The 26505-nt window shown below is 34.3% G+C and overlaps 1 protein-coding gene across 1 annotated transcript in view; it reads left to right on the forward strand.

The window, feature by feature from the left end:
* MALRD1 (MAM and LDL receptor class A domain containing 1) overlaps positions 1 to 26505 on the forward strand; it is a 622346-nt gene that overhangs the window by 15356 nt on the left and 580485 nt on the right. The window contains 3 exon segments of the mRNA XM_090268028.1: positions 174 to 314; positions 26127 to 26218; positions 26306 to 26468. Of these exon segments, the coding sequence (XP_090124154.1) occupies positions 174 to 314; positions 26127 to 26218; positions 26306 to 26468 (396 nt within the window).

The following is a 26505-nucleotide window of genomic DNA, read 5'->3' on the forward strand; positions in this document are numbered from 1 at the left end:
CTCATGTGGCATTCTTTATCTGACTACACTGGTTTTTGTGTGTGGCAATTTATTAGAATTCATATGCAAAAAGCTTTGCATTAATAAATTAAACTTAAATGTGAAAAAATAATACTTATGCTAATCTACATTTGTCAGTTGTTGCTAAACTAATTTGTTTTTTCTCTCATTAGGCTCAGATTATGAGAGATGTGATTTTGAGAATGGACTCTGTAATATGACACAAGATCATAGTATGCAGTTTGGCTGGACAAAAGGAAGTGGGATGACTGATCTATCACCTCCATTTTATGATCACAATGGTGATATATCTGGTAAACGCTTTTAACTTTTCTTTATTTCATTTTTTTTGTCAAGCATTTTATTATGGCAGTAGAATCCTGGTTCATATTCAGATATTAATAATTATAATGTCTAATTTCCTTTATTTAGACATCTTCAAGATATTTATTATTCTAAAATATCACATTGAATTCTTATAGTTGGGTTCCTGGAATCACAAAAGTCTATCTAGACAATAATTGGGATTTTATATATATTTTGACTCTTTATGAAAATTTAAACATAATGCTTCATACAGTAATTCATCAATTTATTTTGTGCATTTTGGCTAGCCTGATTTCAGCTCTGTGCAGTAACATTTATTTCCCCAGGCTGACTAGACACCTCTGATGGGCTGCTGACTAGCCTTTGAAGTAGTTCTGAAGCCAGACATTTGTTAATTTCTGTATTTGTTAACTAATAAACTTCATTCCTTCACCATTTTGTACCAGGTAATTAAGATATTTTAGTGAGCAAAAATCGACTGCAGGCTGCCCTCATCTTATGGGCTTAAACATGATATGAAAACAAGTAATATATTGCCTGGCATAACTAATTAAAAGCTGGTGATTTTTTTATAAAAGTGATGCTCCTCTCAAGTAAGTATAATTAAATGTTAAATATAAGTATATTCTTAGAGATCACTTAAAGCAAGCTAATGTTCAAGCATTAGATGTTAATTGTTGGAACTATCTATATACTACACATGTAGATTAGAATCCTGGCTCCATCACTTGCTAACTGTATGATCTAGGACAATTTACATTTTTAAGCCTTAGTTTTCTCAACTTTACAAGAAAGAATCATGATATTTAGTTCATAGAATAGTTGATTTAAGAGCTAAATGAGATATTGTTGGTGAAATGTCATAAAATATCTGACATTCAAAAAAGTTTATATTTAGTATATTTCTGAATAATTTTGGTGTTATTAGTTTTAACTTCTATATAAGTAAAGTAGAATTTGTTATTTTGCTTGGCTTTGATGTAAAAAATTCTTCTCTAAAAACTAAATTCTGCCAATTTGTGACAACATGGATGAATTATGAAAATATCTTGCTAAGCAAAATATGACAGAAAAAGTCAAGAACCATATTATTTCACTCATATGTGGAATATAAAAGTGAAAGCTACAAATGGAAAACCAAGACAAATAAAAACTCATAGGCACAAAGTATGATGATTATCAGAAGGAAAGGGGGTGGGAGGTTAGTGAGGGGTAGATGGGGTCAAGTGTATGGTGATGGAAGGAGGTCTGATTTTGCATGGTGGGCACATAGTGCAATGTACAAATGATTAACCACAGAATTGTACACTTGAAACCTATATAGTTTTAGTAATCAATGCCACCCCAATACATTTATAAAAATAAAAATATATATATATGAGTTCTGTTCAGAAGGTATCCAGCCATATAATATGAAAAATAGAGACATTTATTGAGGAAGATACAAGATACAAGAAACATTGTACACAGGACAATGACATCTCAGCCCCCTTCAAAGTAAACACCTTAGGACCTCACACAGTTCTCCCAATCACCATCAGCTGCCCCATCATATTTTCCTGAATCTCATCAACAGCCTGAAATCTCTTCCCTTTCAAAGGTGATTTTAGTTTGGGAAAAGCCAGAAGTCACAGAGCACCAAATCTGGGCTGTAAAGGGGCTGAGTCACCTGGGTGATTTAATGTTTTGCCACAAATTCTGCATAAAATGTGATGCATGAGCAGGTGCATTGTCATGATGAAGCTGCCAATCACCAGATTCCCATAGCTGTGGCCTTCTGAATCATCCAAATAGTTTCTATGGAGGAATGTTCAAGCTTAAAGGAAATTTGATGCAGATCTGTTTTTCTACTCGCTCAGTCATTTTGAGTGCAATGGCCATGCAGTACACATGTTCACTCAATTGCATCTACTGCCCCCAGTGACTAGTACAGTGAAGTCATCATTGTTCATGTACAGTAGTCCCTCTCTATATTGCGGCTCACTATTGTGGCCTCACTGTATCGCGGGATTTTAAAAAATATTATATTTAATTATTTATCACAGATTTCTCACTATATCATGGGACTTCGCAGTACTGTATACATATGTTGTTAAAGTTACATAGGTTTAAGAGTGTAGAATATGTTTAAGAACGTAAGTAGTGTTTGTAAAAGTGGAAAAGGTTAATAAAGGAGTGGGAAAGGTTAATAAGGGACTGGGAATGGTTTATAAGTGTGTGGGAAGGGTTTATAAAGCCTTAAAATATATATAAATACTAAAGTAAATGTAAAGTTCCTACTGCCAAGTTTTATCATAACACAGCCATGCTTAATCCTTAGGTATTGTCTATCCTTACTTTTATGATACAATGGCAGAGTGGAGAAGTTGGGATACAGACTGTATAGGTATAAGATTTATGTCTCTATCACGAGATTAAAATTTACTGAGAACAAGAACTGTGTTCTTGTTCACTGTTATATCTGCAGGTCCTAGAATAGTATGTGGGGAAATGGAAACGTTTTTGAAATAATAAATATATAAAAGAAAAAATGAACATTAATTTTTCACTGATTCCAAAAATAAACAGTTGTTAAGACTATAAAACTGCAAAAACTTGATCAAGAGTGAGAATTAAAGATTCTTCTTTCTGTTTTTTGTCTTTTGCTAATTTTCCTTAATAAAATAACACAACGTACTGCTTACATAATGCAGTCTGACAAGTATTAAGGAATAGATACTTGTTCCTAGCAACCATCAGAAAGGGCAGCATAGAGCAGTTTAGGACATGCTGGTATTAGAAAACCCAGTGATTAAAATAATGCTTATATTAAAAAACAAAAAACAAAAACTAAAATCTGGTACCTCAAGAGCATTTAAAGACAAACAAAAGTGGCATATTGCTATAGAAATGAGACTTGAAGGAATAAATCAAAACAAGATAGATTCCCTCAGGCTTTGGCCTAAGGTTAGGCTGCAGTTGCAGCTGGTATGTGTGGCTAAAACTTGGATAGAAAGGCTGTGTCTCCTTGACCCAAAGAATCAGGATAAAGTGCCTGGGCTAGTCAGGTCTACCATAAATAAACAAAAGAATTCCAAAAATTAGAAAGCCAAAAATAGAGGTGACCTATGTTCTATGAATAAAGTCTACACAAATATCTCACTAAAATTGAAACATCCATATACAGGGAGCTAAAAGAACTTAATTTATATTTGAACTACTGGCCACAAAAAAACAAGACAGAGTTTTTGATCTGACTCTAAAGAAGTCATCTACTTAAACAAACAAATCATGAACACTCTCTTAAGGAATATAACAGAATCTAGAGACTCTACAATACTAAATTCACAATGTCATATATATGACACAAAATTATTTGACACACAAAAAACCAGGAAAATATGACTATATCATGGGAAAAGAGCATCTGAATAAATAAGGGCAGAATATTTTTCATGACTGGTGGAAAAACATAATTTCATAGTTATGAAGTTTACTTATCCCAAGTAGGATTTAAAAAATCTCATGCTCAAGCACATCATAACCAAACTGATAAAAATCAACATAAAAGATCAAAACTTCAAACATAAAAAGGTATATTAAATACATAAAACAATAATTTGAATAATTGTGAATATCCCATAAGAAACTAGGGTAGCCAGAAGAAAATAATTATTTTTAAAGCAGTAAAATAAAAATATTTTCGTAATAACTATTACCAAAGAAAATACTTCTCATGAATGAAGGCTAAATATAGACATTTTCAGAAAAGAAACATAAAATTTATCATCAGCAGAACTGAACTATAGGAAATACTAAAAAATATAATAAAGAAATATAATAAATATTTTCTTTTTTATTTTAATAATGGTTAAAGCAAAGTTATAACATTGACTTGTGAGATTTACAGTGTATAGATTATAGATGTAATACATGTAACCATTATATAAAAGGACAATTAGAAAGAAAGAAATGGGTCTATACTTTTCTAAGTTTTCTACATCATGTGTAAAGTTTTATAACATTAATTTTAAGTGAACTGTAAAGACTTAAGCATGTCAGTCATAATTCATATGTGAATTACTAAAATTAAATATTAAGACATACATAATACAAAATTATGTATTAAGACATACATAAAAGTCAACTGAAACAGATAATCCCATCCCAAAGAAGGCAGAAAGGGGGAACAGAAGAGTCAAAACTAGAATGTTTCAATGGAAAACCCATAATAAAATGTAGACATAACTCTAAAATATCAATAATTACATTAAATTAAATAAACATTCCAATAAAAACTATCAGAATTAACATAAAAGCAATATTCAACTACAGGTTGAAAAGTAGGTTTACAGTTGTGAGTTTATTCTTGTATTATTATTTATTAGTTATGTTATTTATTTGTACTTTTCCATACAAACCATTGTAAATATGCTTTTGCCCACCCCTGCATATACTGACTACAAGAGACACACAGGTCAGCTGAAAAACAATGAGAGGAAATACAACATGAATAAGAAAACAAAAGAAACTATATCAACATTAGATTTAATAGACATTAACAAATTTTGTTAGCACAGATATAGAAGGAGATTTCATCATAATAAAAGGGTCAGTATATCAAAAAGGCATAAAAATATGGATTTACACATAATCATAGAGCTTCAAGATATATGAAACAAAATTTGACAGATATAAAGGGCAAAATAAACAATTCAACAATCATTGAAAGAGATTTTCACATTTCTTTCTCAGCAACTGATGAAAAACTAACCAAGAAATCATTAAAGTTAGATGACTTGCACACTATTTTATGACCAAATTGATAGTCATAAACCACTACACCCAGTAACTGCAGAACACATATTCTTTGCAAATTTGCATGGTATTTTTCCAAGATAAATTATTGCTGCATCATTAAATAAGTCTCAAAATATTTTAAAATATTAAAATAATATTTTCTAACTGAAATGTAATTAAGTAAAAAGTCAATAATGATATGTAGAAAACCCATATATATTTGGAAATTGAATAGCACACTTCTAAATACTCCTTGGGTCAAAAAGTAAGTCACAAGAGAAGTTAGACAGTGTTTTAACTGAATAATAAATATATAACATATCAAATTTGGTGAATCAGAAGTCCCATCTTAGGAAGTAAGAAAAGTAAAAGAGCAAAAAATACAAAATAGAAGAGAAGCAGAAAGGAAAAATGGAGAGATAAAACACAAATAACTACCAGCAGGATCAGAGGGATTCTTACTACATATTCTACCGTCACCGAAAGGATAAATGACCATTAAAACAACTTCATGTCCACAAATTTGACACAAGAGAACATAAGAGAAAAATGAATTTTTATAAATTTAAAGACTTTTACTCATTAAAAATTTTAATAAGAAGATTAATAGACATTCCATAGACTTAGAAAAAATAAGTGTAAACTAATTTTATCAAGGGTGGGAATTCAAAGTATATAAAAACTAGTTCAAGAAACTCTCATTTATTGATGGCAGGAACAGACAATGGTCCAGCCACTTGGAAGACACTGTGGTAGTTTCGTATAAAAGCAAACAATTATCTCAGCATATTCTCCAGCAACTGTGCTTCTTGGTTTTACAAAAAAAAAAAAAAAAAAAAAAAAAAAAAAAGATGTTTGCCTGTTTGTTTGTTTAACTTATGTATTTTAATCCTCACTCAAGGATATGTTTATTGATTTTAGAGAGAGAGAAAAAAATTGATTTGTTGCTTCCCATATATGTCCCAACCAGGAATCAAACCTGCGATCTATGTATGCACCCCGGCCAAGGATTGAACCCACAGCCTTTTGGTACATAGGACAACACTCCAACCAACTGAGCCTCCTAGCCAGGGCTAGGCAAAAAGAGTTAAAACTAATTTTATACACAAACTTGCACATGGATGTTTATAGCAGCTTTATTCACATTGCCAAAAGGTAGAAGCAACCAAGATACCCTTCAACAGGTAAACAGATAAACTGTGGTACATCCAGACAGTAGAGTATTATTCAGCACTAAAAAATGGGGTGTGTACAAAGAAATATGGTACATATATACTCTGGAATACTACTTAGCCATAGAAAAGTAGAAATGCTGCCATTTTAGACAACATGGATGGATCTTGAGAGTATTATGCTAAGTAAAATAAGTCAAATGAAAAGGATTTCACTTGTGTGGGATATAAATAAAAAATAACAAACAAACAAAAATAAACTCATAAACAGACAATATTATGATGGTTAACAGGGGAGAAAGGTTTGGGGAATGTTGAAGAGGGTAAAAGGGGTCAAATATATGGTGTCAGAGGAGAATAGACTTTGAATGGTAAACACACAATGTAACATCTAAATTATGTAATATAGAATTCTACAGTGGAAACCTATATAATCTTATCGACCAATGTCACCTCAATATATTTAATGAAAAGGAAAAATAAATGGGCTGTCTAGCCACGAAGACATGAAGGAAACGTAAATGTATATTACTTGTTGAAATAAGCCAACCTGAAAAAGATATTTACTCTATGATTCCAACTATATGCCACAGAAAAAGGCAAAACCATGGGGAGAGTAAAAGAGTCAGTGGTTGTCAGGAGTTAGTAGGGAGGAAGGGAGAGCACATATTTAGGGGGTGAAGCTATTCTGTATACTACTACAATGGCAGATACAAACCCATAGAATGTATAACACTAAGAGTGAACCCCAGTATAAACTATGAACTTTGTGTAGTAATGATGTGCCCATCTAGGTTCATCAACTCTGACAAATGGTACCTGTCTAGTGTGGGTTTTCATAGTGCGGGAGGCTGTGTATGTGGAGGGTCAGTAGGTATATGGGAAATCTCTACAACTTCTGCTCAATTTTGCTGTGAATATAAAACTATTCCAAAAAAGTTTATTTTTTAAAATTACAACTCATAAATGAAAATACAAGTAGCCTAATAAAAATAGGCAAAATATGTGAGCAGAAAAGTCATAAAACATAGCCAATAAGCCCATGCAATGTGGTCAATCTCAATAGTTATTAGTAAAATTTAAATTCAAATCATAGTGAGATACCACAAAATACTTAGCAGAATGATCAAAATGAAAAGAGTAAACACTAAGTATTGACAAAAGTGTGGAAAAGAAATCTGTTGGATTGTTGGTGGGAACATGAAATGCTACAACCACCTTAGAAAAAGCTAGAATACACTTTTTTTAAAAGTATATTTTATTGATTATGTTGTTACAGTAGTCCCAATTTTTCCCTTTGCTCCCCTCTAAGAATACACTTAATATTGGTGTTTTTATATAATTTAAGTTTTAACTCAATAGAAAAAAAAAGCTCTAATAAATATTGAACTCTAGTGAGGGAGCAAACTTCTCTTAAAGGGCCAAACCATTCAGACTTTGCGGACCATATGGACTCTATCACAAGCACTCAACTCCAAGGTTGTAGCACAAAAGCAGCCACAGAAAATTTGTGAATGAATGGGCATTGTTGTGATCCAATAAAACTTTATTTACAGAAACCATGGTTTATTGACTCCTGCATCTAGTTAAGGATACCATGCTAACATTTATGAGGTAAAGTGATTCCTGCCACTTTCTTTGAATGAATTACAAATATGATGGATTGATGAATTGAGAAAGGGATTGGGTAGATAAATAGATATTTGATAAAACAAATATAATTATCTGATTTGTATAACTTAAATGATGGGTATGTGGCTATTCACAGTACATTTTTTCAATGTTTTTATGCTTAAAAATTTTTATACTAAACTGTCGGAGGGGAACTAAATAAATAAAAAAATAATTAGGCACATATACCCTACTTATAGCTTATTGGGGAAAATACCATTAATATGGCCATGAGTTAACACAGTATAGCTGAGATTTGGAAAGCTATTGTTTGCTGCCCAACAATCTCACATGACCAAAAACATGCCCAGCAATATGTCACTGCAGGTGTGGCTGTGGAGATAGCAAAGGGCCTCAAGTCCTAGACTAAGACTGTCACAACTTTCTAGAATAAAATTAAAAAATTTGATGCTGTTTAATAATGTGTTGATTTAATAATATGGACTTCAGCTCCAATTTAACACTTGGGAAAACTAACAAAAGTTCTAATATTTCCATTTAAACCTGGTATTTAATACCTGTAAGTAAAATGATCTTTTAAAAATCAGTACTACATTGAAATCACTCTGCCAGAGCTTTAGTAGATTTCAAATATTGACATAACGATGTTTTTAATGTTCTAATAGATTTTCAAATTTAGCTCTGAAAACTTCTCAAAGTATTGATTATATAGTGAAAAATATTATTTTGGAGCACTGGCAAATTATTTTAAGAATAAGTTAATCAGGACTTCCGGCCAAGATGGAGGCTTAGACGGACACGCTAGGTCTCCCTCTATAACTAGAGAGGAATACAACTACTTCAAAACAAAGGATAACTAGAAATTCCAGAAAATAAAACTACACGGAAGCCCAACATATGAAGTTATAAACCAGCGGTGCCATTTGGGCAGGTAAGAGTTAAAGAGGGCAGCGCTGTTTGCGGTCAGCGGCGGGGCGGGGAAAAAGCCCGGAGGCAGTCAAGCCCCTGGCAGTGCGCGACCCCGGCGCTGGGGAAAGCAGCCGCCGCATCGCCTTGAACAGTGAGGCCCAGGGGGGCGGGAGGACGGATCCCGGTCTCCTAGCGGAATAACTGTGTGAATCCATCTTGGACCCCCGCCCCCAAAGAAAGCACCACAGGGCTGCGAAATAGGTCGCAGACAGGCAGGCGCCGGTCGCTGATTTGTGACGCGTACACAGGCACTGCCCCCTACAGCCGGCCCAAGAAAACAAAACGCATCTGTCAAAATGAGGCAGACAACTATAGAAATCCCGGTGGCACAGCTCACCAGGCAACAGATGGAGAACCTGACAGATGAACAGATAAGAAACCTGTCAGAGGCTCAGTTCTGGGCCATTGTTATCAGGTGGCTTACAGAATTCACAAAAGAGCAGGAAAAAGATAAGAAAGAAGCGAAAAACTTTCATAACGAAAGGAACAAAACCGCATACGAGAAAGATGGTGAGAAAAAAAAATCCAGAGTTCATTTCAACAAACTGGAATATGGAGAAGGAACAAGCAGTCAACCAATGCAGAGAGAGGAAATGGGAAGCAACAATGAGAGGATCAGAAACCTCTGGGACAGCTATAAAAGGCCCAACATAAGAATCATTGGTTTGCCAGAGAGTGAGGAAGATGAACTAGAACTTGAAAAATTGAGTGAAAATATAATAAAGGAGAACTTCCCAGACTTGGGGAAGGGAATAGACTTGCAGGTCCAGGAAGCAAGGAGAGTTCCCAAGAGACGACCCAGGGAGAACCACTCCAAGACACATTATAATCAAAATGTCAAAAATTAAAGATGAAGAGAGAATCTTAAAAGCAGCAAGAGAGAAGAAAAGAATTATGTACAAAGGGGTCCCAATTAGACTATCAGCTGACTTCTCAAGGGAGACCCTACAGGCAAGAAGGGACTGGCAAGAAATATTCAAAGCAATGAAAATCCAAAACCTACAGCCACGAATACTCTATCCAGCGAAATTGTCATTCAGAATAGAAGGACAGAGAAAGTGTTTTCAGGACAAAATAAAACTGAAAGAGTTCATTAGATCCAAACCACTGTTATATGAGATGTTAAAGGGACTGGTGTAAAAAACAGAAGCTAGGGAGATGAAACAAAGGCAAACTAAACAGGCAACGAGAGTGGAAAAGGAACTGTGGGTACGGGAAGCATATTGGGGGGAGGTCAACAGGGAGGGGGAGTGGGGAGAGGGAGGGAGATGATATAGGAATTGGGGATCATGGTAGGAGGGAATGGAATAGACGGAGAGAGGTTGGGAGGAACTGTATGCACAACTAATGGACATAATCTAAAAGGGGGGGACAACTGGAGGGAGGGGGGCCACCGGGTGGAGGGGAGCAGAGGGAAGGGAAATTGGCACAAATGTAATATTTTAATCAATAAAACACATTAAATCTGAAAAAAAGAATAAGTTAATCAAAAATTTTATTAATACTCACGAAATAAGGGTTTTTGAATGAAGACAAGATTTGAACAAGATTATTGCCATAAACATTCCAAATAGCTAATATATAAAGGCAGAAATATACTTACTTAAAATTATCTCTAGGGAAATACTCATATTTTAACATTCAATTATAGTTGCAAGAGATGCATCACTATTATTAATATCACCACTGTTCAATAAGTATGCCAGGCAATATTTGCCCCATTTCCCCTGAAGCTTGTATTATTATTATTCCCATTTTACAGATAAGGAAACTGAGACCACACAGATGGCAGGTTCAAACCCATTTAGTCTGATTCCAGATATCTTAAATCAAGTGATACGGCTAAAATGGTGTCTGCCTCTATCTACATCTAACACCTCAGTTTTGATGTGAGTTGCCTCCATTTTACCCCTTGACTAGCCTATCAAAAAATTAGTATGGCAAAATTAGGAAAAAAAAGGAAAGAAAGAAAAACAAAAAGGAACAAGAGAAGGGAAGAAAAGAGGGAAGCACAATTATGGAGATCTTGATGTTAAGTCCAAGATGAGGAAGCAATAAAAATAGGATAAAAGCCACATGCAACAAAAAGAAAAAATACCAGGTATTCTGCCCATGAGGAAGACTAGGCTAAGTAAATGTATGCTGTGGAAAATCTCCTTACTGAAAGGCACAAACAGTGGGGACGTTCTAAATGAGAGACATATGAGAGCAAATGATTCATAGGCATTGCAATAGCTAAAAGTTGGGAGCCAGATTCATTATCACCATCTAAAATAACTGAATCCATAATAAGATTTATGTATTGCAGTGAGCCATTGGTTTTGTTTGTGAAGCAAAAAATCAGCGATAAATGATTAAATATAATATTTTTAAAAATCCCGTGATACAGTGAGGCTGTGATAAATGAACCGCGATATAGAAAGGGACTACTGTACTCTGATTCTGTATAAGAGCCAGTTTTATCATTGCTGTTATTTTAAAAACTCATCTGCATTTTCAATTTAGGAGATTTTTTATACTAGTTAAGCTTATTTTTTACAATAAAAATACATATAATATTTGTGTTCTTGGAATAGAATTACAGTGTATTATTCTACTTGTCCTGTTTTGAATGTTGTAGTTACACTATTTTAAAAGTAAAAAAATAATTAAAGGTGAAAATAATTTTGTATGTTTATGGACACATATATGCAGTGGTGACAATTGTTCATTTTAATTCAAAAGCTTTTATTAATCTCAGTGTATGTAAGTCATCACAATAAATTCTGGGAATATTATTAAGACTATTTAAACACTTGTTGCATATCACGGTGTTTGTGATGTCTATGGAAAGCATTTTTGAGAATAACACAATTAATTATAATACCGGGATAAATTTAAACAGTGCTATAATGTTAGTCTGAGCAAATTGCCCTGTGTCTACAGGGAAATTCTGACACTGAAAAGGAGGGGGGCATTTGAGAAAGGACTTGAAAGCTGAATGGTGTTTCAATGGACAGTGAAGTAAAAGAAAAGATAGTTCAAATTGAAAAGATGATATAAGAACCATGAAGATTTACTTGGTGTGCTCAGGCAATAGTATAGCAGTCTGCTACGATGAGAGGTTATTATCTTCGTAAATGACAATTAGGCCAAAAGTGTATTTGGAAATTTCAGGAATTGTCTCCAAAAGGCTACTGATGTTGCTCATCAATACCACATCTTTTTCTCTTTCCTTCCTCTCCCCAAACTCCTTTACAGATGACAATTCTAATTCAGTTGCTGTCCAACCAGGCAGCAGAAATGAGAGACACTGATGGATGTGGCAGTGGCTGAGGAGTTACATGATGAATTTCAAGGGCATACACATTTGGTACTTAATGATTCATTCTGCCTCAAGTAGTATTTTACACAGAGCTTTAGTTTCTTCCACAAATTTTTTGATTGTCTGGCTAATAATATCAAGATCCTTGATATGTGTCTGCATGAGTGTGCATTTAAATGGATAATCTACACGAGTTTTTCATAACCCCTCAACAAATTATATGCCTATTTTTATTGAATAATAGAATATGTTTATTTTTCCACTTATTTTATTTCAAAGTCAGAGTAATACATTAATCAGGGAATCAGAATTGGCAACTTAGGTGATTATTTGAATTGACTGATACGATATCGATGAAATTTCTCCATTTAAGTAGTCAAGCTGTCAAATATCTTAGAGTAAATAATAAATATTTATTTGATTGGAGCAAAAATTCTATAATTTCTCTGCAGAAATATCTTCCTATGTATAGTTTTCTTTCTTTTTGGTAGGAATTTTATCTTTACAGGCAGATGGCTTATTTATTTGTTAAATTTATATGGGTATGTAGTTTTCAAATTAATTCAGGTACAAATGAAATATTCAAACTCAACAGAAATACACAAAATCAAATATTAGTATATTGAAATAAATACAATGCAAATGTCAAAGACTGTGTCTTTTGAACCATAACCAAATAAAAGTGGGCAGTGAATTTTACCAATTAATGTGAAGAGCAGATTTCTGTTCTCTGCAAACCAAGTCTGTCAACTATAATTTATGGTCACATAGATTCAATGTGTTCTACAACTGAATTAGTCAAGTAAGAACTTACAGGGACTCAACTACATTAGGCTTTATAAACTTTGTTTAACATCTTAAAATACAGCAAATGAAATGAGAGAACCATATTAGTGCCAATGTAATTGTGGCAGGAAGAATTTTAAAGATGCGCCCCCCTCCTACAAGATTTCTATTCCCAGGTGATTCAATCAAACACTAATCTAAGTTCTTCTGTGAAAGAACTTTGTAGATGTAATTAACATTATTAACAGGACAGCCTTAAAATAGGAAAGTAATCCTGGACAGCTCAATTGGCCCCAATGCAATCACATGGTTCCTTGGGACCTTATATATATAAGATCATGTCATTTGCAAATAGAGATAGTTGTATTTTCTATATCCATTCTGGATGTCATTTATTTAATTTCCTTTTCTAATTGTCAGGTCAGAAACTCTAGTGCAATGCTGAATAGAAGTGACTGTAGCAGATATCCTTATCTTATTCCTTTTAGCGAAAACTTTTTATCTTTTACATCGGTTATGATAACTGAGGGCTTTTGGTAGATGCCATTTACCTGGTGAGCATATTCCTTTCTGTGACTATTATGGTGAGTGTTTTTATCATGAGAGAGTGTTAGATTTTGTCAAATGTGTCTTTTTCAGGTATTGAGTTGGTCACATGGTTTTTGGACTTTACTTGATCGATTTATCATGATTGGTTTTCATACATTGAACAAACTTTGCATTCTCAATATATATTCTACTTGGTCATGGTGAATAATCCTTTTTTATCTCAGTCAATGAAGCTTTCTAGTATATTGCTTAGTTTCTTTACATTTATATTTATTGTGGATATTGACTTGCAGCTTTCTTTTCTAGTGATGTGCTTCTTTTTGGAATCAAGGTAATAGTGGCCTCACAGAATGAGTTGGAAAGTGTTCTCTCCTAATTTATGAAAAAGTTCGTGAAGTGTTGGTGTTAATTCTTAATCCCCTCTCCTTCTTCACTCAGCCCCCTATACCTCCTCTCATTTGGCATCTGTCAAAATGTTCTATGAGTTTGTTTCTGTTTTGTTTGTTCATTTATTTTGTTATTGTTTTTAATTCCACATATAAGTACAGTGGAAACTCGATTCTCAAACTTAATTTGTACACATAAAGTAATTGTTGAAAGATATGTAGTTATTGCTATTTTACTCTTCATATTTTTTATTTTTTTTTAAAAGAAGTTCCTACAACATTTTTTGTGATACTGGTTTGGTGGTAATAAACTCCTTTAAGTTTTTCATGTCTGAGAAGCTCTTTATCTGTCCTTTGATTCTAAGTGAGAGCTTAGCTGGATAGGATAATCTTGGTTTTAGGTTCTTGCTTTTCATTACTTTGAATATTTCATGCCATTACTTTCTGGCCTGCAGATTTTCTGTTGAGAAATCAGCTGACAATCTTATGGAAGCTCCCTTGTGAGTAACTAACTGCTTTCCTTTTGCTGCTTTAAAGATTCTCTCTTTGTCTTTAACCTTTGGAATTTTAATTCTGATGTGTCTTGGAATGGCCCTCTTTGGAGTCATCTTGTTTGGGACTCTCTGTACCTTTTGGACTTGTGTGTCTATTTTCTTTGCCAGCTTAGGGAAGTTTTTCATCATTATTTCTTCAAATAGGTTTTAAATCCCTTGCTCTTTCTCTCTTCTCTTTCAGGTACCTCTATAGTGCAAATGTGGGGAATGGCTTCTACCCCAAAGTCACACAACTCAGTCACTAACAACCCCTGAATATGCCCAAACCTCTACACCTTGATCCAGGCAGTTGACTCCTCAGTAGGGTACCAGCTCTGCAGGGTGGGGTGACATGGTGTCTAGATGGTGGCGCTATCAAATTTTCCCAGGCAGATGCCACAAGGAGGGGAGGGCTCCACTCAAGAAAGATGGTTCTCGCAGTGTTAGAAAGTGACTCAGCCATGGGTCAAATGGTTGTCCCCTCAGCTCTCTCTCCAGTTCCACAAATCCCAGTCTTTCCTTGTCTGATTCTATATTGCACTGCCCTCCCTGTGCCAGAGCCTAGGGTGAGGGGCTACGAATGAGATTTTGTGTGTTGGCCCTTTAAAAGGGCACCTGTGTCTCTAGCAGACTCCTGTCTCTCCTTGTTGGACAAAATTCCCACTGATTTTCACAGCCAGATACAATGTGAATGACTCTTCCTGGTTCTGTTGCTCTGGGTTGGAGAGCCTGGTGTAAGGTTGAGACCCCATGCTCCTTAGGGGGAACCTTTGCAGCTGAGATATTCCTCCAGAATCTCAGCTGCCACCTGTTTACATCTCTACCCTTCTTAGCAATATCGATATAGATTCTTCTGTAAATCCTTGGTTATAAAGCTTCTCTTTAGCTAGTCTTCAGTTGATTATTCAGGTTGATTGCTCTTTAATTGTAAGTCAGGTTTGGTCCTGGAGGAGGTAAGTGTAACATCTACCTTCTCTGCCACCATCTTGGATCCTCTAGATTTTTAATTTTAAACTATCCTTTAAAAAGTTTATTAATTTACAGCTATAAATTTATTTCAAAATACTTATTTAACTTCATCCTATACATTTTGATATATTATATTTTCATTTTGATTTATCTCAAGTATTTTCTAATTTCTCATTTGACCCATTGGTTATTCAGGAATGTGTTATTTAATTTCCACATATTTGCTAATATCCCATGTTTTTTCTTTTAGTAAGTCAAAACACTCCATTGTGGTTGTAGAACATACTTGTATAATTTACATTATTTTAAATGTATTGAGAGATTTATTTTTGGGCCTCAAATATGGTCCTTTCTGAAAAATATTCTGTGTGCACTATAGAATCATATATATTTTCTTGTTGTTCAATGAGGTGTTTTATCTATATCTGTTAGTTCTAATTGGTTTATAGTGTTCTGTTTTTTGTTTCCTTACTGATATTCTGTATAATTGTTCTATCCATTCTTGAAAGAGGGTTATTGAAGACTTCAATTATTATTGTTGAACTGAATATTTTCCATTTGATTCTATTAGCTTTTTTTTTTTTTTCATATATCTTGAGGCTCTGTTACTAGGTGCCTAAATATATATAATGGTTATATTTTCTTGATGACTTCTTTATTTTTTTCTTTGTATTGTGTCATTTGTCTTTAAAACAATTTTTTTGTATTAACATTTTTTTCTGGATGCCTAACACTCTTTTTTTGTCATTTGTATATTATCTATTTTATCTTTTTATTTTCTGCAAGATTTCTACAAGAGACACATTTTATGAATTGATCATAGTTTTATACAATACACCAACCTTGAACTTTTGATTGAAGACTTTATCTATTTAAATATAACAAAATTATGGATGAGACATGATTTACACCTGCCATCTACTATTTGTTTTCTGTCTACTTTATGTCTTTGTTTTGTTTTGTTTTCTTTTGTGCTACATAGACATTTTCTATTGTATTATAGTTAATCACTTTTTCCACTATATATTTTTGAATTTTTTTTAGTGACTACCTGAGGATTAAAACAATCTAGGTTGGATTAATAGCAATTTAATGACAATAGCATATGAAAATGTTTGTCCTACCTAGCTCCATTCTCCCCAGCTTTATGCTGTTATTGCCACAAATTACACCTTTATATATTATGTACTCATCAACACTGAATTATATTTTGATTTTAGTGATCATATAATCAATTATGATGATTAAATTTTGATATTATAATTTCTCTTTGTTGACATTCTCTATATCAATACAGAAAAGAAGTTTGTATCAAAGACTATTATTTCCTCTCTGTTATCTGAACTGAAGCATATTTCTGTCACAGATAAACACACTTAGGCCTGTCCAAAATTTGTGACATTTTAACCTTTGGTTTAGTCCTTGGACCTTGTTATGGTATGATGATTCATTCCTGTAGCCTGATTTTTTGGGAAATGTTTTTAAGAACTGATATTATTTCACTGCTAAAATACTCTTTTTTTTTTTTTTTTTTTTTTTTTTTTTAGTTTCTTTGAGCTAGTTTGTTACTCTGTAGCATGCAATGGAATTTGTTTCTTTTGATCACTATCATTCTCATTAATCACTTGGAACTTGGGAAATGGAAGAAACACAAGGCTGCTTATTAATGGTTGAAGAAAATGAGACTGAAAATTATACCTTCTTTTTCCTGTGGATTACAGTTGGTAGAATTCACTGCCAAAGTTATTAGATTTAGCTTCACAACTTGATTCATAGTTTTGTTGCTTTTATACTTCATAATCTTTCTTTTTGGTTATCAATCTTGATTATGTTTGGTTTTTACTCCAACACCTACTCAGAAACTGAGAAAAAATATTTTTGAAAGCCCTTAAACATTAATATTTATGATTACAAATAAAATTATGGTGTTTATGTTCTTTGTAATTTTAATACTTAACACTTTAAGACAGGCTTATTTTATTTTTATTATTTAATATTTAATATTTTTATTGTTGACATTATTACAGATGTCCCCCATTACCCTCCCCCCTGCCCCTCCACCTAGCCTCTGATCCCTACCCTGGTCTTCAGCACATTATTGTCTGTGTCAATGGGTTATGCATATATGTTCATTGGCTAATCTCTTCTAGTCCTCTATCCCCGCAACCTTGGCTCTGAGATATGTCAGTCTGTTCCCTGTATCCATGCCTCTGGTTTTATTTTGTTTGTCAGTTTATTTTGTTAATTAGATTCCACCTATGAGTGAGATCATATGGTATTTGTCTTTCTCTGACTGGCTTATTTTGCTTAGCTGAATAGTTTCCAGGGTCATCCATGCTGTGGCAAAAAGTAAGAGTTCCTTCTTTTTTACAGCCACATAGAATTCTGCTGTGTAAATGTACCACAGCTTTTTTTATCCACTCATCTACTGATGGACACTTGGGCTGTTTCCAGACCTTGACTTTTGTAAATAATGTTGGTATGAACATAGGCATGCATCTATTCTTTCTGATTAGTGTCTTGGGATTCTTAGGATATATCCCCAGGAGTGAGGTTATGGGTCAAAAGGCATTTCCATTTTTTATCACAAGTTTATTTATTTATTTGTATATTTTATTGATTATGTTGTTACAATATTTCCAATTTTTTTTCTCCCCTTTGCTCCACTCTGCCCAGCACGCCACCGCCCCCAGCAATCCCACCCCTCTTAGTTTATGTCCATGGGTTGTGCATACAAGTTCTTTAGCTTCGCCCTTTCCTACATTCTTCTTTTTCTAAAATTAATTAATTAATTTCTTTATAACAATAAAAAATAACAATTCCCTCCTCTCAGACTTAAGACCCTTTATAATCTTATAAAGGACAATGGTCGAAGGTCTTGTGCTCCTCTAGCTGCTTCAAGCTGGACATGGTCGTCGTCCTACCTACCCTTGGGTCCAGAAATCCCTAATAAGAGTCGGGGTGTGGAAGGGAGGATGGCCTTCCCACACGGGGAAGGATCTTGGTTTAACAAGCTGGCATCCTTGTTGTATTTTCTGGTTCAATTTTGCTCATTTGTTTGTGTTGTTCATTAGTCTCCTGTAATAAGTGATAGGATAAGGTATTTTTCTTTTGTTGCCTGGTTTATTTTGCTAAGCATAATTCTTTCTAGTTTCATCCATGTTGTTGCAAATGGTAGAAGTTCCTTCTTTCTTTCTGCAACATAATACTCCATTGTGTAAATGTACCACAGTTTTTTGATCCAGTCAACTACAGATGGGCACCTAGGCTGTTTCCAGCACTTGGCTCTTGTAAACAGTGGTTCTTTTGACTTGGTGTTTCAGGATTCTTCAGGTATAGTCCTAGCAGTGTAATCGCTGGTTCAAAAGGCAGTTCCATTTTTAGTTTTTTTAGAAAATTCCATACTGTTTTCCATAGTAGCTGTACCAGTCTGCATTCCCACCAGCAGTGCCCCAGGGTTCCCTTTTCTCCATATTCTTGCCAGCACATGTTATTTGTTGATTTGTTCATGGCCATTCTGACTGGTGTGAGGTGGTGTCTCATTGTGGTTTTTATTTGCGTCTCTTTGATGGCTAGTGATGTTGAGCATTCTTTCATGTGTCTATGGACCCTCTGTATGTCCTCTCTGGAGAAGTGTTTGTTCAGGTCCTTTGCCCATTTTTTAATTAGAGGTTGTCTGTTTTTTTGGTGTTGAGTGGTGTAAGTTCTTTATATATTTTAGAGATTAATCCCTTGTTTGAGGTATCATTGGCAAATATATTTTCCCATATGGTTGGTTCCCTTTTCATCTTGGTGATGTTTTCTTTTGCTGAGCAGAAACTCTTTACTTTGATGCAGTCCCACTTGTTTATTCTTTGCTTTATTTCCCTTGCCTTAGGAGATATATCAGTGAAAATGTTGTTACATAAGATATATAAAATTTTCCTGCTTATGTTTTCCTCTACGACTTTTATGGTGCCACAACTTTAAATCTTTGATCCATCTTGAGTTTATTCTGGTGTGTGGTGTAAGTTGGTGGTCTAGTTTCATTTTTTTGAATGTCCCTGTCCAGTTCTCCCAACACCATTTGTTGAAGAGGCTCTTCTCACTCCATTTTATGTTCCTTTCCCCTTTGTCAAATATTAGTTGACCATATAGACCGGGGATTATTTGTGTACTCTATTCTGTTCCATTGATCTATATGTGTGTTCTTATGCCAGTACCATACTGTTTTGATTCCTGTGACCTTGTAGTATAGTTTGGTATCAGGTATTGTGATTCCTCCTACTGTGTTCTTCTTCCTCAATATTGCTGTGGCTATTCAGGGTCTTTTTTGGTTCCATATAAATTTTTGAAGTATTTGTTCTAGGTCTGTAAAATATGTCATTGGTATTTTAATAGGGATTGCACTGAATCTATCAATTGCTTTTGGTAGTTTTAATGATGTTGATTCTTCCCATTCATGAAAATGGTACATGCTTCCATTTATTTGTATCTTCCTTAATTCCTTTCTTTAGTGTTATGTAGTTTTCTGAGTATAGGTTTTTTTACCTCCTTGGTTAGGTTTATTCCTAGGTACTTTATTTTTCTTGTTGCTATAGTAAATGGGATGTTTTTTCTAGCTTCTATCTCTGATATTTTATTGTTGGTGTAAAGAAATGCTTTCGATTTCTGAATATTGACTTTGTACCCTGCTAATTTGCCAAATTCACTTATTATGTTGAGTATTTTTTTTAGTGGAGTCTGTAAGGCTTTCTATGTACACTATCATGTCATCTGCAAATGATGACAGTTTTACTTCTTCTTTTCCAATTTTGATGCCTTTTATTTCTCTTTCTTGTCTGATTGCTATGGCTAGAACTTCCAACACTATGTTGAATAGGAGTAGAGAGAGTGGACATCCTTGTCTGGTTCCTGACCTAAGGGGGAATGTTTTCAGTCTTTGCCTATTGAGTATGATGTTGGCTTCAGGTTTCTCATTTATGGCCTTTATTATGTTGGGGTATGCTCCCTCTATTCTCATTTTGCTGAGAGTTTTCATCATAAATGGGTGTTTTACTTTATCAAGTTCTTTTCTGCATCTATTGATATGATCATGCGTTTTTTGCCTTTCATTTTGTTTATGTGGTGTATTACATTTATTGATTTGTGATTATTAAAGCATCCTTGCCATCCCTGGGATGAACCACTTGATCGTGGTGTATGATCTTTCTAATGTGTTGTTGGATCTGGTTTGCCAATATTTTGTTGAGGATTTTAGCATCTATTTTCATCAGTGATATTGGCCTGTAGTTTTTTTCATTGCTGTGTCTTTACTTGGTTTTGGAATTAGGGTAATACTGATTTCATAGAAAGTTTTGGAATCTTCCCTCTTCTTGGATTTTTTAAAATAGTCTAAGAAGGATAGGAGTTAGTTTTTTCCTAAATGTTTTGTAAAATTCACCTGTGAAGCCATCCAGCCCAAGACTTTTGTGTAGTGGGAGTTTTTGATTAATGCTTCAATTTCACTAGTTGTTGGTGGTGTGTTCAGACTTTCTGCTTCTTCTTAATTTAGTTTTGGAAGATTATATTTTTCCAGAAATTTGTCCATTTCCTGTAAGTTGTCAAATTTCTTGTGATACAGTTGTTCATAATAATTTGTTACAATCCTTTGTATTTCTGTGGTATTGGTTGTCCTCTTTCATTTCTGATTTTGTTTATTTGGGTCCTCTCTCTTTTTTCTTGATGAGCCTGGTTAAAGGCTTGTCGATTTTTTTATCTTTTCAAAGAACCAGCTCCTACTTTTGTTGATCTTTTGAATTGTTTGTTTAGACTCTATGTCATTTAATTCTGCTCTAATCTTGATGGTTTCCTTCCTTCTACTTGCTCTGGGTTTTGTTTGTTGTTTTTCTTCTAGTTCTTGTAGCTGTAGGGTTAGATTTTTTTATTAGAGATTCTTCTATCCTTTTTATGTAGGCCCGTATTGCTATGAACTTTCCTCTCAGGACTGCTTTCACTGTATCCCATAGGTTTTGGGTTGTTGTGTGTTCATTATCATTTGTTTACAGAAACTTCTTGATTTCGTCCTTGATGTCATTGTTAACGCATTCATTATTTAATAGCATGCTATTCATTCTCCATGAGTTTGAATGTTTTTGTGTTTTTTCCTTGAGGTTGATTTCTAGTTTCAGGGCATTGTGATCTAGAAGATGCTTAATATAATTTCAATTTTCTGGAGTTTGTTGAGGATTGTTTTGTGTCCTACCATGTGGTCTATCTTTGAAAATATTCCATGTGCACTTGAAAAGAATGTATATTTTCTTCTTTGGGGTGAAAAGTTCCATATATATCAACTAAATCCATTTGACCCAGAGTGTTATTCAATGACTCAATATCTTTGGTGTTTCTTTGTTTCAAAGATCTGTCCATTGTTGACAATGGGGTGTTATAGTCCCCTACTATGAGTGTATTGCTGTCTACATCCTTCCCGAAGTCTTTAAAAAATTTCATTACATAATTGGGTGCTCCTATGTTGGGTGCAAATATGTTTACAAAGATTATATCTTCTTGATTGATTTTTCCCTTAAGTATTATGAAATGTCCTTCTTTGTCTCTTTTTATGGTCTTTGCTGTGAAATCTATTTTGTCTGATATAAGTACTGCTACCCCAGCTTTTTTTTTTCCATGTTCATTTGCTTGAAATACTTTTTCCATCCCTTCACTTTCAGTCGGTGTAGATCATTTGTTCTAAGGTGGGTCTCTTATAGACAGCATATATGTGGGTCATGCTTTCTAATCCATTCAGCTACCCTATGGCTTTTGATTGGTGCATTTAATTCATTTACACTTAAGGTTATTATTGATAGGTACTTATTCATTGTGATTTTTTTCCCTTTGTACTTATGTTTTTATCTGTCTCTCTCTGTTTCTTAATCTTCTTAAGCAGAACCTTTAGCATCTTTTGCAATGCTGGTTTGGTGAAGATGTATTCTTTTAGCCTTCTTTTGTCTTGGAAACTCCTTATTTCACCTTCCAGTTTGAATGAGAGCCTTACTGGGTAGAGCATTCTTGGCTGTAGGCCTTTGTTTTTCATTGCTTGGAATATTTTTTGCCATTCCCTTCTGGCTTGTAGTGTTTCTGCTGAGAAATCTGATGATAGTCTTATTGGAGCTCCCTTTTATGTTATTAGCTGTTTTTCTCTTGCTGCTTTTAGGATTCTCTCTTTGTCTTTCAGTGTTGCCATTTTAATTATGATATGACTTGAAATGGGCCTGTTGGGGTTCATCTTCGTTGAGACCCTCTATGTTTTCTGGACTTGCATGACTCTTTCTTTCATCAAGTCAGGGAAGTTTTCTGTCATTAGTTTTTCAAACAGGTTTTCTATTTCTTGGTCCTCTTCTTCTCCTTCTGGAATTCCTATGATATGAATATTATTACATTTCATGTTCCGCAGCTCTCTTAAAACCTCTTCCTTTTTTTTTTCAGTCTTTTTTTTATTTCGTTGCACTGTCTGGCAATTTTTTCTACGTTGTCCTCCAGCTCGCTGATCCTTTCTTCTGCTTCCTCTAGCCTGCTTTTAATTCCCTCTATTGTATTTTTCAATTCAAAAATTGTATTCTTCATTTCCTCCTGGCTCTTATTGATAGCTCCTATGTCCTTTTTCATGCTGGTATAATTCTCAGTAAGTTCCTTGTAGTTTCCCTGGAGTTCTTTGTCATTTTCTTTGAGCTCGCTGAGCTCATTGAGTTTCCCTATAATTTATCTTTTGAATTCTATGTCTGATAATTTGCTTCCTTCTGTTTCATTTAGTACTCTTTCTGGGGAGTCTTCCTTTCCTTTCGATGGGAGGTTGTTTCTCTGTCTCCCCATTTTTGTGACTCCTATTGTTTGTTGATGCTTCTTAGAATAATCTGCACTTCCTGGATCTGCCCCTGGTGGTGTCAGATCATGTACCAGTCTGGGCCTAGGCAGCCTGTTGGAGACTTCCAGGGATCTACTGCCTTTGTCTGTCTTCTTTAGTTGTTAATCTATTCAATCTATGATTAGCCACCAGGCTTAATGACCATGAGTTTGGCAGCTTAATTCCTGTAGGCAGGGATTTTGCTTCCCCTCAGGCTGATGCCACTTGGAGGGGAATGGTCTGCCTGCAGTACTGGGGCTGAGTCAGCACTGGGACCCCATCGGCTGCTCCCTCAGTTCTCCCCTCAAAGCCACCACCCTAAATTCTCCCCAAGCATCTCTAGTCTTCTCTGCCCTCCCTCTGCTTGAGCCCAGGGTAAGTGAGTGCCAAAATATTTTTGTATGTGATCTGCTTAAGAGCTCTTTTTCTCCCTCTGTTTCTCTCAGGCTAGCAAGAAACCCTGTGGCTTTTAACTTTTCACAGTTGGATGCTATTTTACTTTCTGCTCTGTTGCTGTAGACTGGGAATCCCAGTTGGGGGTTTAGACCCTGCCTTCTCAGGGGGAACTCCTGGTTGCTGAGCTGTTTCTCAGTCCCTTCAGCTGACACTTGTGGGAGCCCAGCCAGCCCTTTCGCATCTCTGCACTTTCTACCGGTCATGTTGTGATGAAGCGGCCTTTTCTCTCTCCATGGTTGTAAGACTTATCTCCAGCTAGTGTTCAATTGGTTATTCCAGATGATTTCTCCACAATTAAGTTTTAAGTCCAGACTGGTCTTGGGAGGAGGTTAGTGTAGCTTCCACTTACTCCTCTGCCATCTTGGATCTCACAAGTTTATTTTAAGTATGTTTTAAACATATGCAATGCAGTTACTTTTATGGAGGTAAGCTAAAAATAGGAATTTATGAATCATATAAACAAACAAATTAATGTTTTAAAGATTGATATGAGACATATGATGATGTTGATAAATGTGTAATATAATATAATAGTCTCCATCAAGGAGTGAGAGGGATGTATAGAGACAACGTCAGATATATTTTTTTGTTATCAGCTTCACAAGTCTCTTCTTGATGTTTAGAGCCAGTAGTAGGAGGGGGTGTCAGATGAAGGTATGGGCACATGGGAATAACTTATGTTGCCGAGGGTCTCGTTCTTTAGTTTGTACTCATAGATGAAATGACTAAAGTTTTATGGAAGGCAAGAGAACTTTCTATACTATGGTATTTTTCTCTAAGAAATATCTCTATCTGTGATTAAAGAAATTCTATATTCATGCTATAGGGAGTAAGGTAAATTAAAAGAGCACTTTAAAATATGCCTGTTATTATCACTGTGTTGGAATTAAAGGTAGAAAACCAATATTGCTATTGGGTGTGCTTTAAATACCATTTTTTTTTTCACATGAAAATAAAGCTTATTATTGAATAAATCTTAAAGATTTCCAAGCTGTTTCTAAATTTAAAATTTTACTTTGTATAATACTGAAGATTAACCTTTATTTAATTTTTGACAAAATATGGATTAATTTACAGTGTTATAACACATAACAGATGTCATAGTTTATACAACACTCTTTATTTAAATAACTTATTATTTTATTGCAAATGCTACTGTATTATTTACTAGGACAATGTGGCAAATTAGATTTTTGACCACACATTTGAAAATAAACATGATTAATTTAAGTAATTTTCTTGACAAATGAAAGTAATTTTTCTGTGTATTCATAAATGGATTTTAGTAACTTATTATTTATAAACAACAATTTAGGGCCTGTTGGATACTATTATAATTTTTATTACTAATAACATTATTTAAACCTAAAACAGTGTATCCATATTCTCTTTATGCTTAATTAATTATTCACTTGCTTAACATTACCTGCTGAATATGAAATAGGAGCAAACAATGATAGTCCACTTGTATCACCCTTATACCAGCTCTTCATCTAAATTGTGTTTATATAATAATTCCAGGGAATACATTCTCAGAACAATTTTTAGTTATTGCTGGGATTTCAATTAGGCATCTGATTGTATATATAAGTAATCACTAATGTCATTGTTTTCTGTTTAATTAGGGTAAAGTTTTATAATTTTATTATTAATTCTTTCTATGATATGACAATTGAATTTGATTGCCATCCTAACTTTAAAATACCACTGAATAAATTGGGTAGATATATCATCATAATCATCATCGGTATCATTTTTCATTCCTTTTCACAAATAGTGGCACACCAAATAGAGTAAAAGAAAGTAATGCTTCCCAGATCACACACTATAACTTTGTAAAGCATTGCATGAGATATATGAAAGTCTAGAAAATGTCCTTCATTTATGTTACAGGCTTTTAAACAGTAGCTGGCATAGTCTGTACTGTAGCATACAGAAGAGTATCAAGGCTTAGTATTTTTTCCATAATCCTGGGAAAACTTGGGATTATTTGATGCAGTTCTTTCTAGAGAAATCACTGCAGACAGTGACCCCTTTTGAAGTCTTCATTGAATTACTTATTTTTGTGGATAGTCCTAAGATAATGTTTTCTTTAGATACCATCAGTGCAGAGTTATAGCTTTGTATGTCATACAAAATAAATTGGGTTGTGGACTGCAGGCGATAATATTGCTATAGGGAATATAATCAGTATTAATTACTTAAATGGAGAATAATAGAATATAATGAAGTAAAAGATATCAGTTAGGCCATTGGAAAAAGTACATGGTGTGGTTAAATATTTCATTCTTTGACCAAAAAATATATTTTTCCTATGTGGATATAAGCCTAAATTACTGCCTTGTGTATCAGTTAAGTTTACCAGTGATTACTCAGACTCTAAATGCTGACTCTTGTTTCTAACAGCCCACTTTCTCTCACTGGTCTCCAAAGCAGACTCGCCTTCAAATTTAAGAAGCCAAGTTTTTCTCCCGACAAATAACCAACATGCTTGTCAGGTATTTGAAAGCACACAGCATTTAAAAAACTTTTCACATTGGGAATTTCTTTATTGTAATTGTTTGGGTATTAATTATTTTTCACAGATTACATTCTATTACTTCTCCAGCCACCTGAGTGGCAAATTAACAGTTGGTCTTCAAACTACCTGTGGTGGTCCTGTTCAGCCATTATGGCAAAACACACCTGGGTCCCAAAATCAGCGGGAGAGAAATGTCATCAAAATCCAGTGCTCCCAGAAATTTCAGGTATGTCTGTTGTTTTTTCTAACTATGTGTTTAAAGGA

Source organism: Furipterus horrens, unplaced genomic scaffold, assembly GCF_987537825.1.
Source record: "Furipterus horrens unplaced genomic scaffold, mFurHor1.1.pri manual_scaffold_2, whole genome shotgun sequence".
Taxonomy (NCBI): Eukaryota; Metazoa; Chordata; class Mammalia; order Chiroptera; family Furipteridae; genus Furipterus; species Furipterus horrens.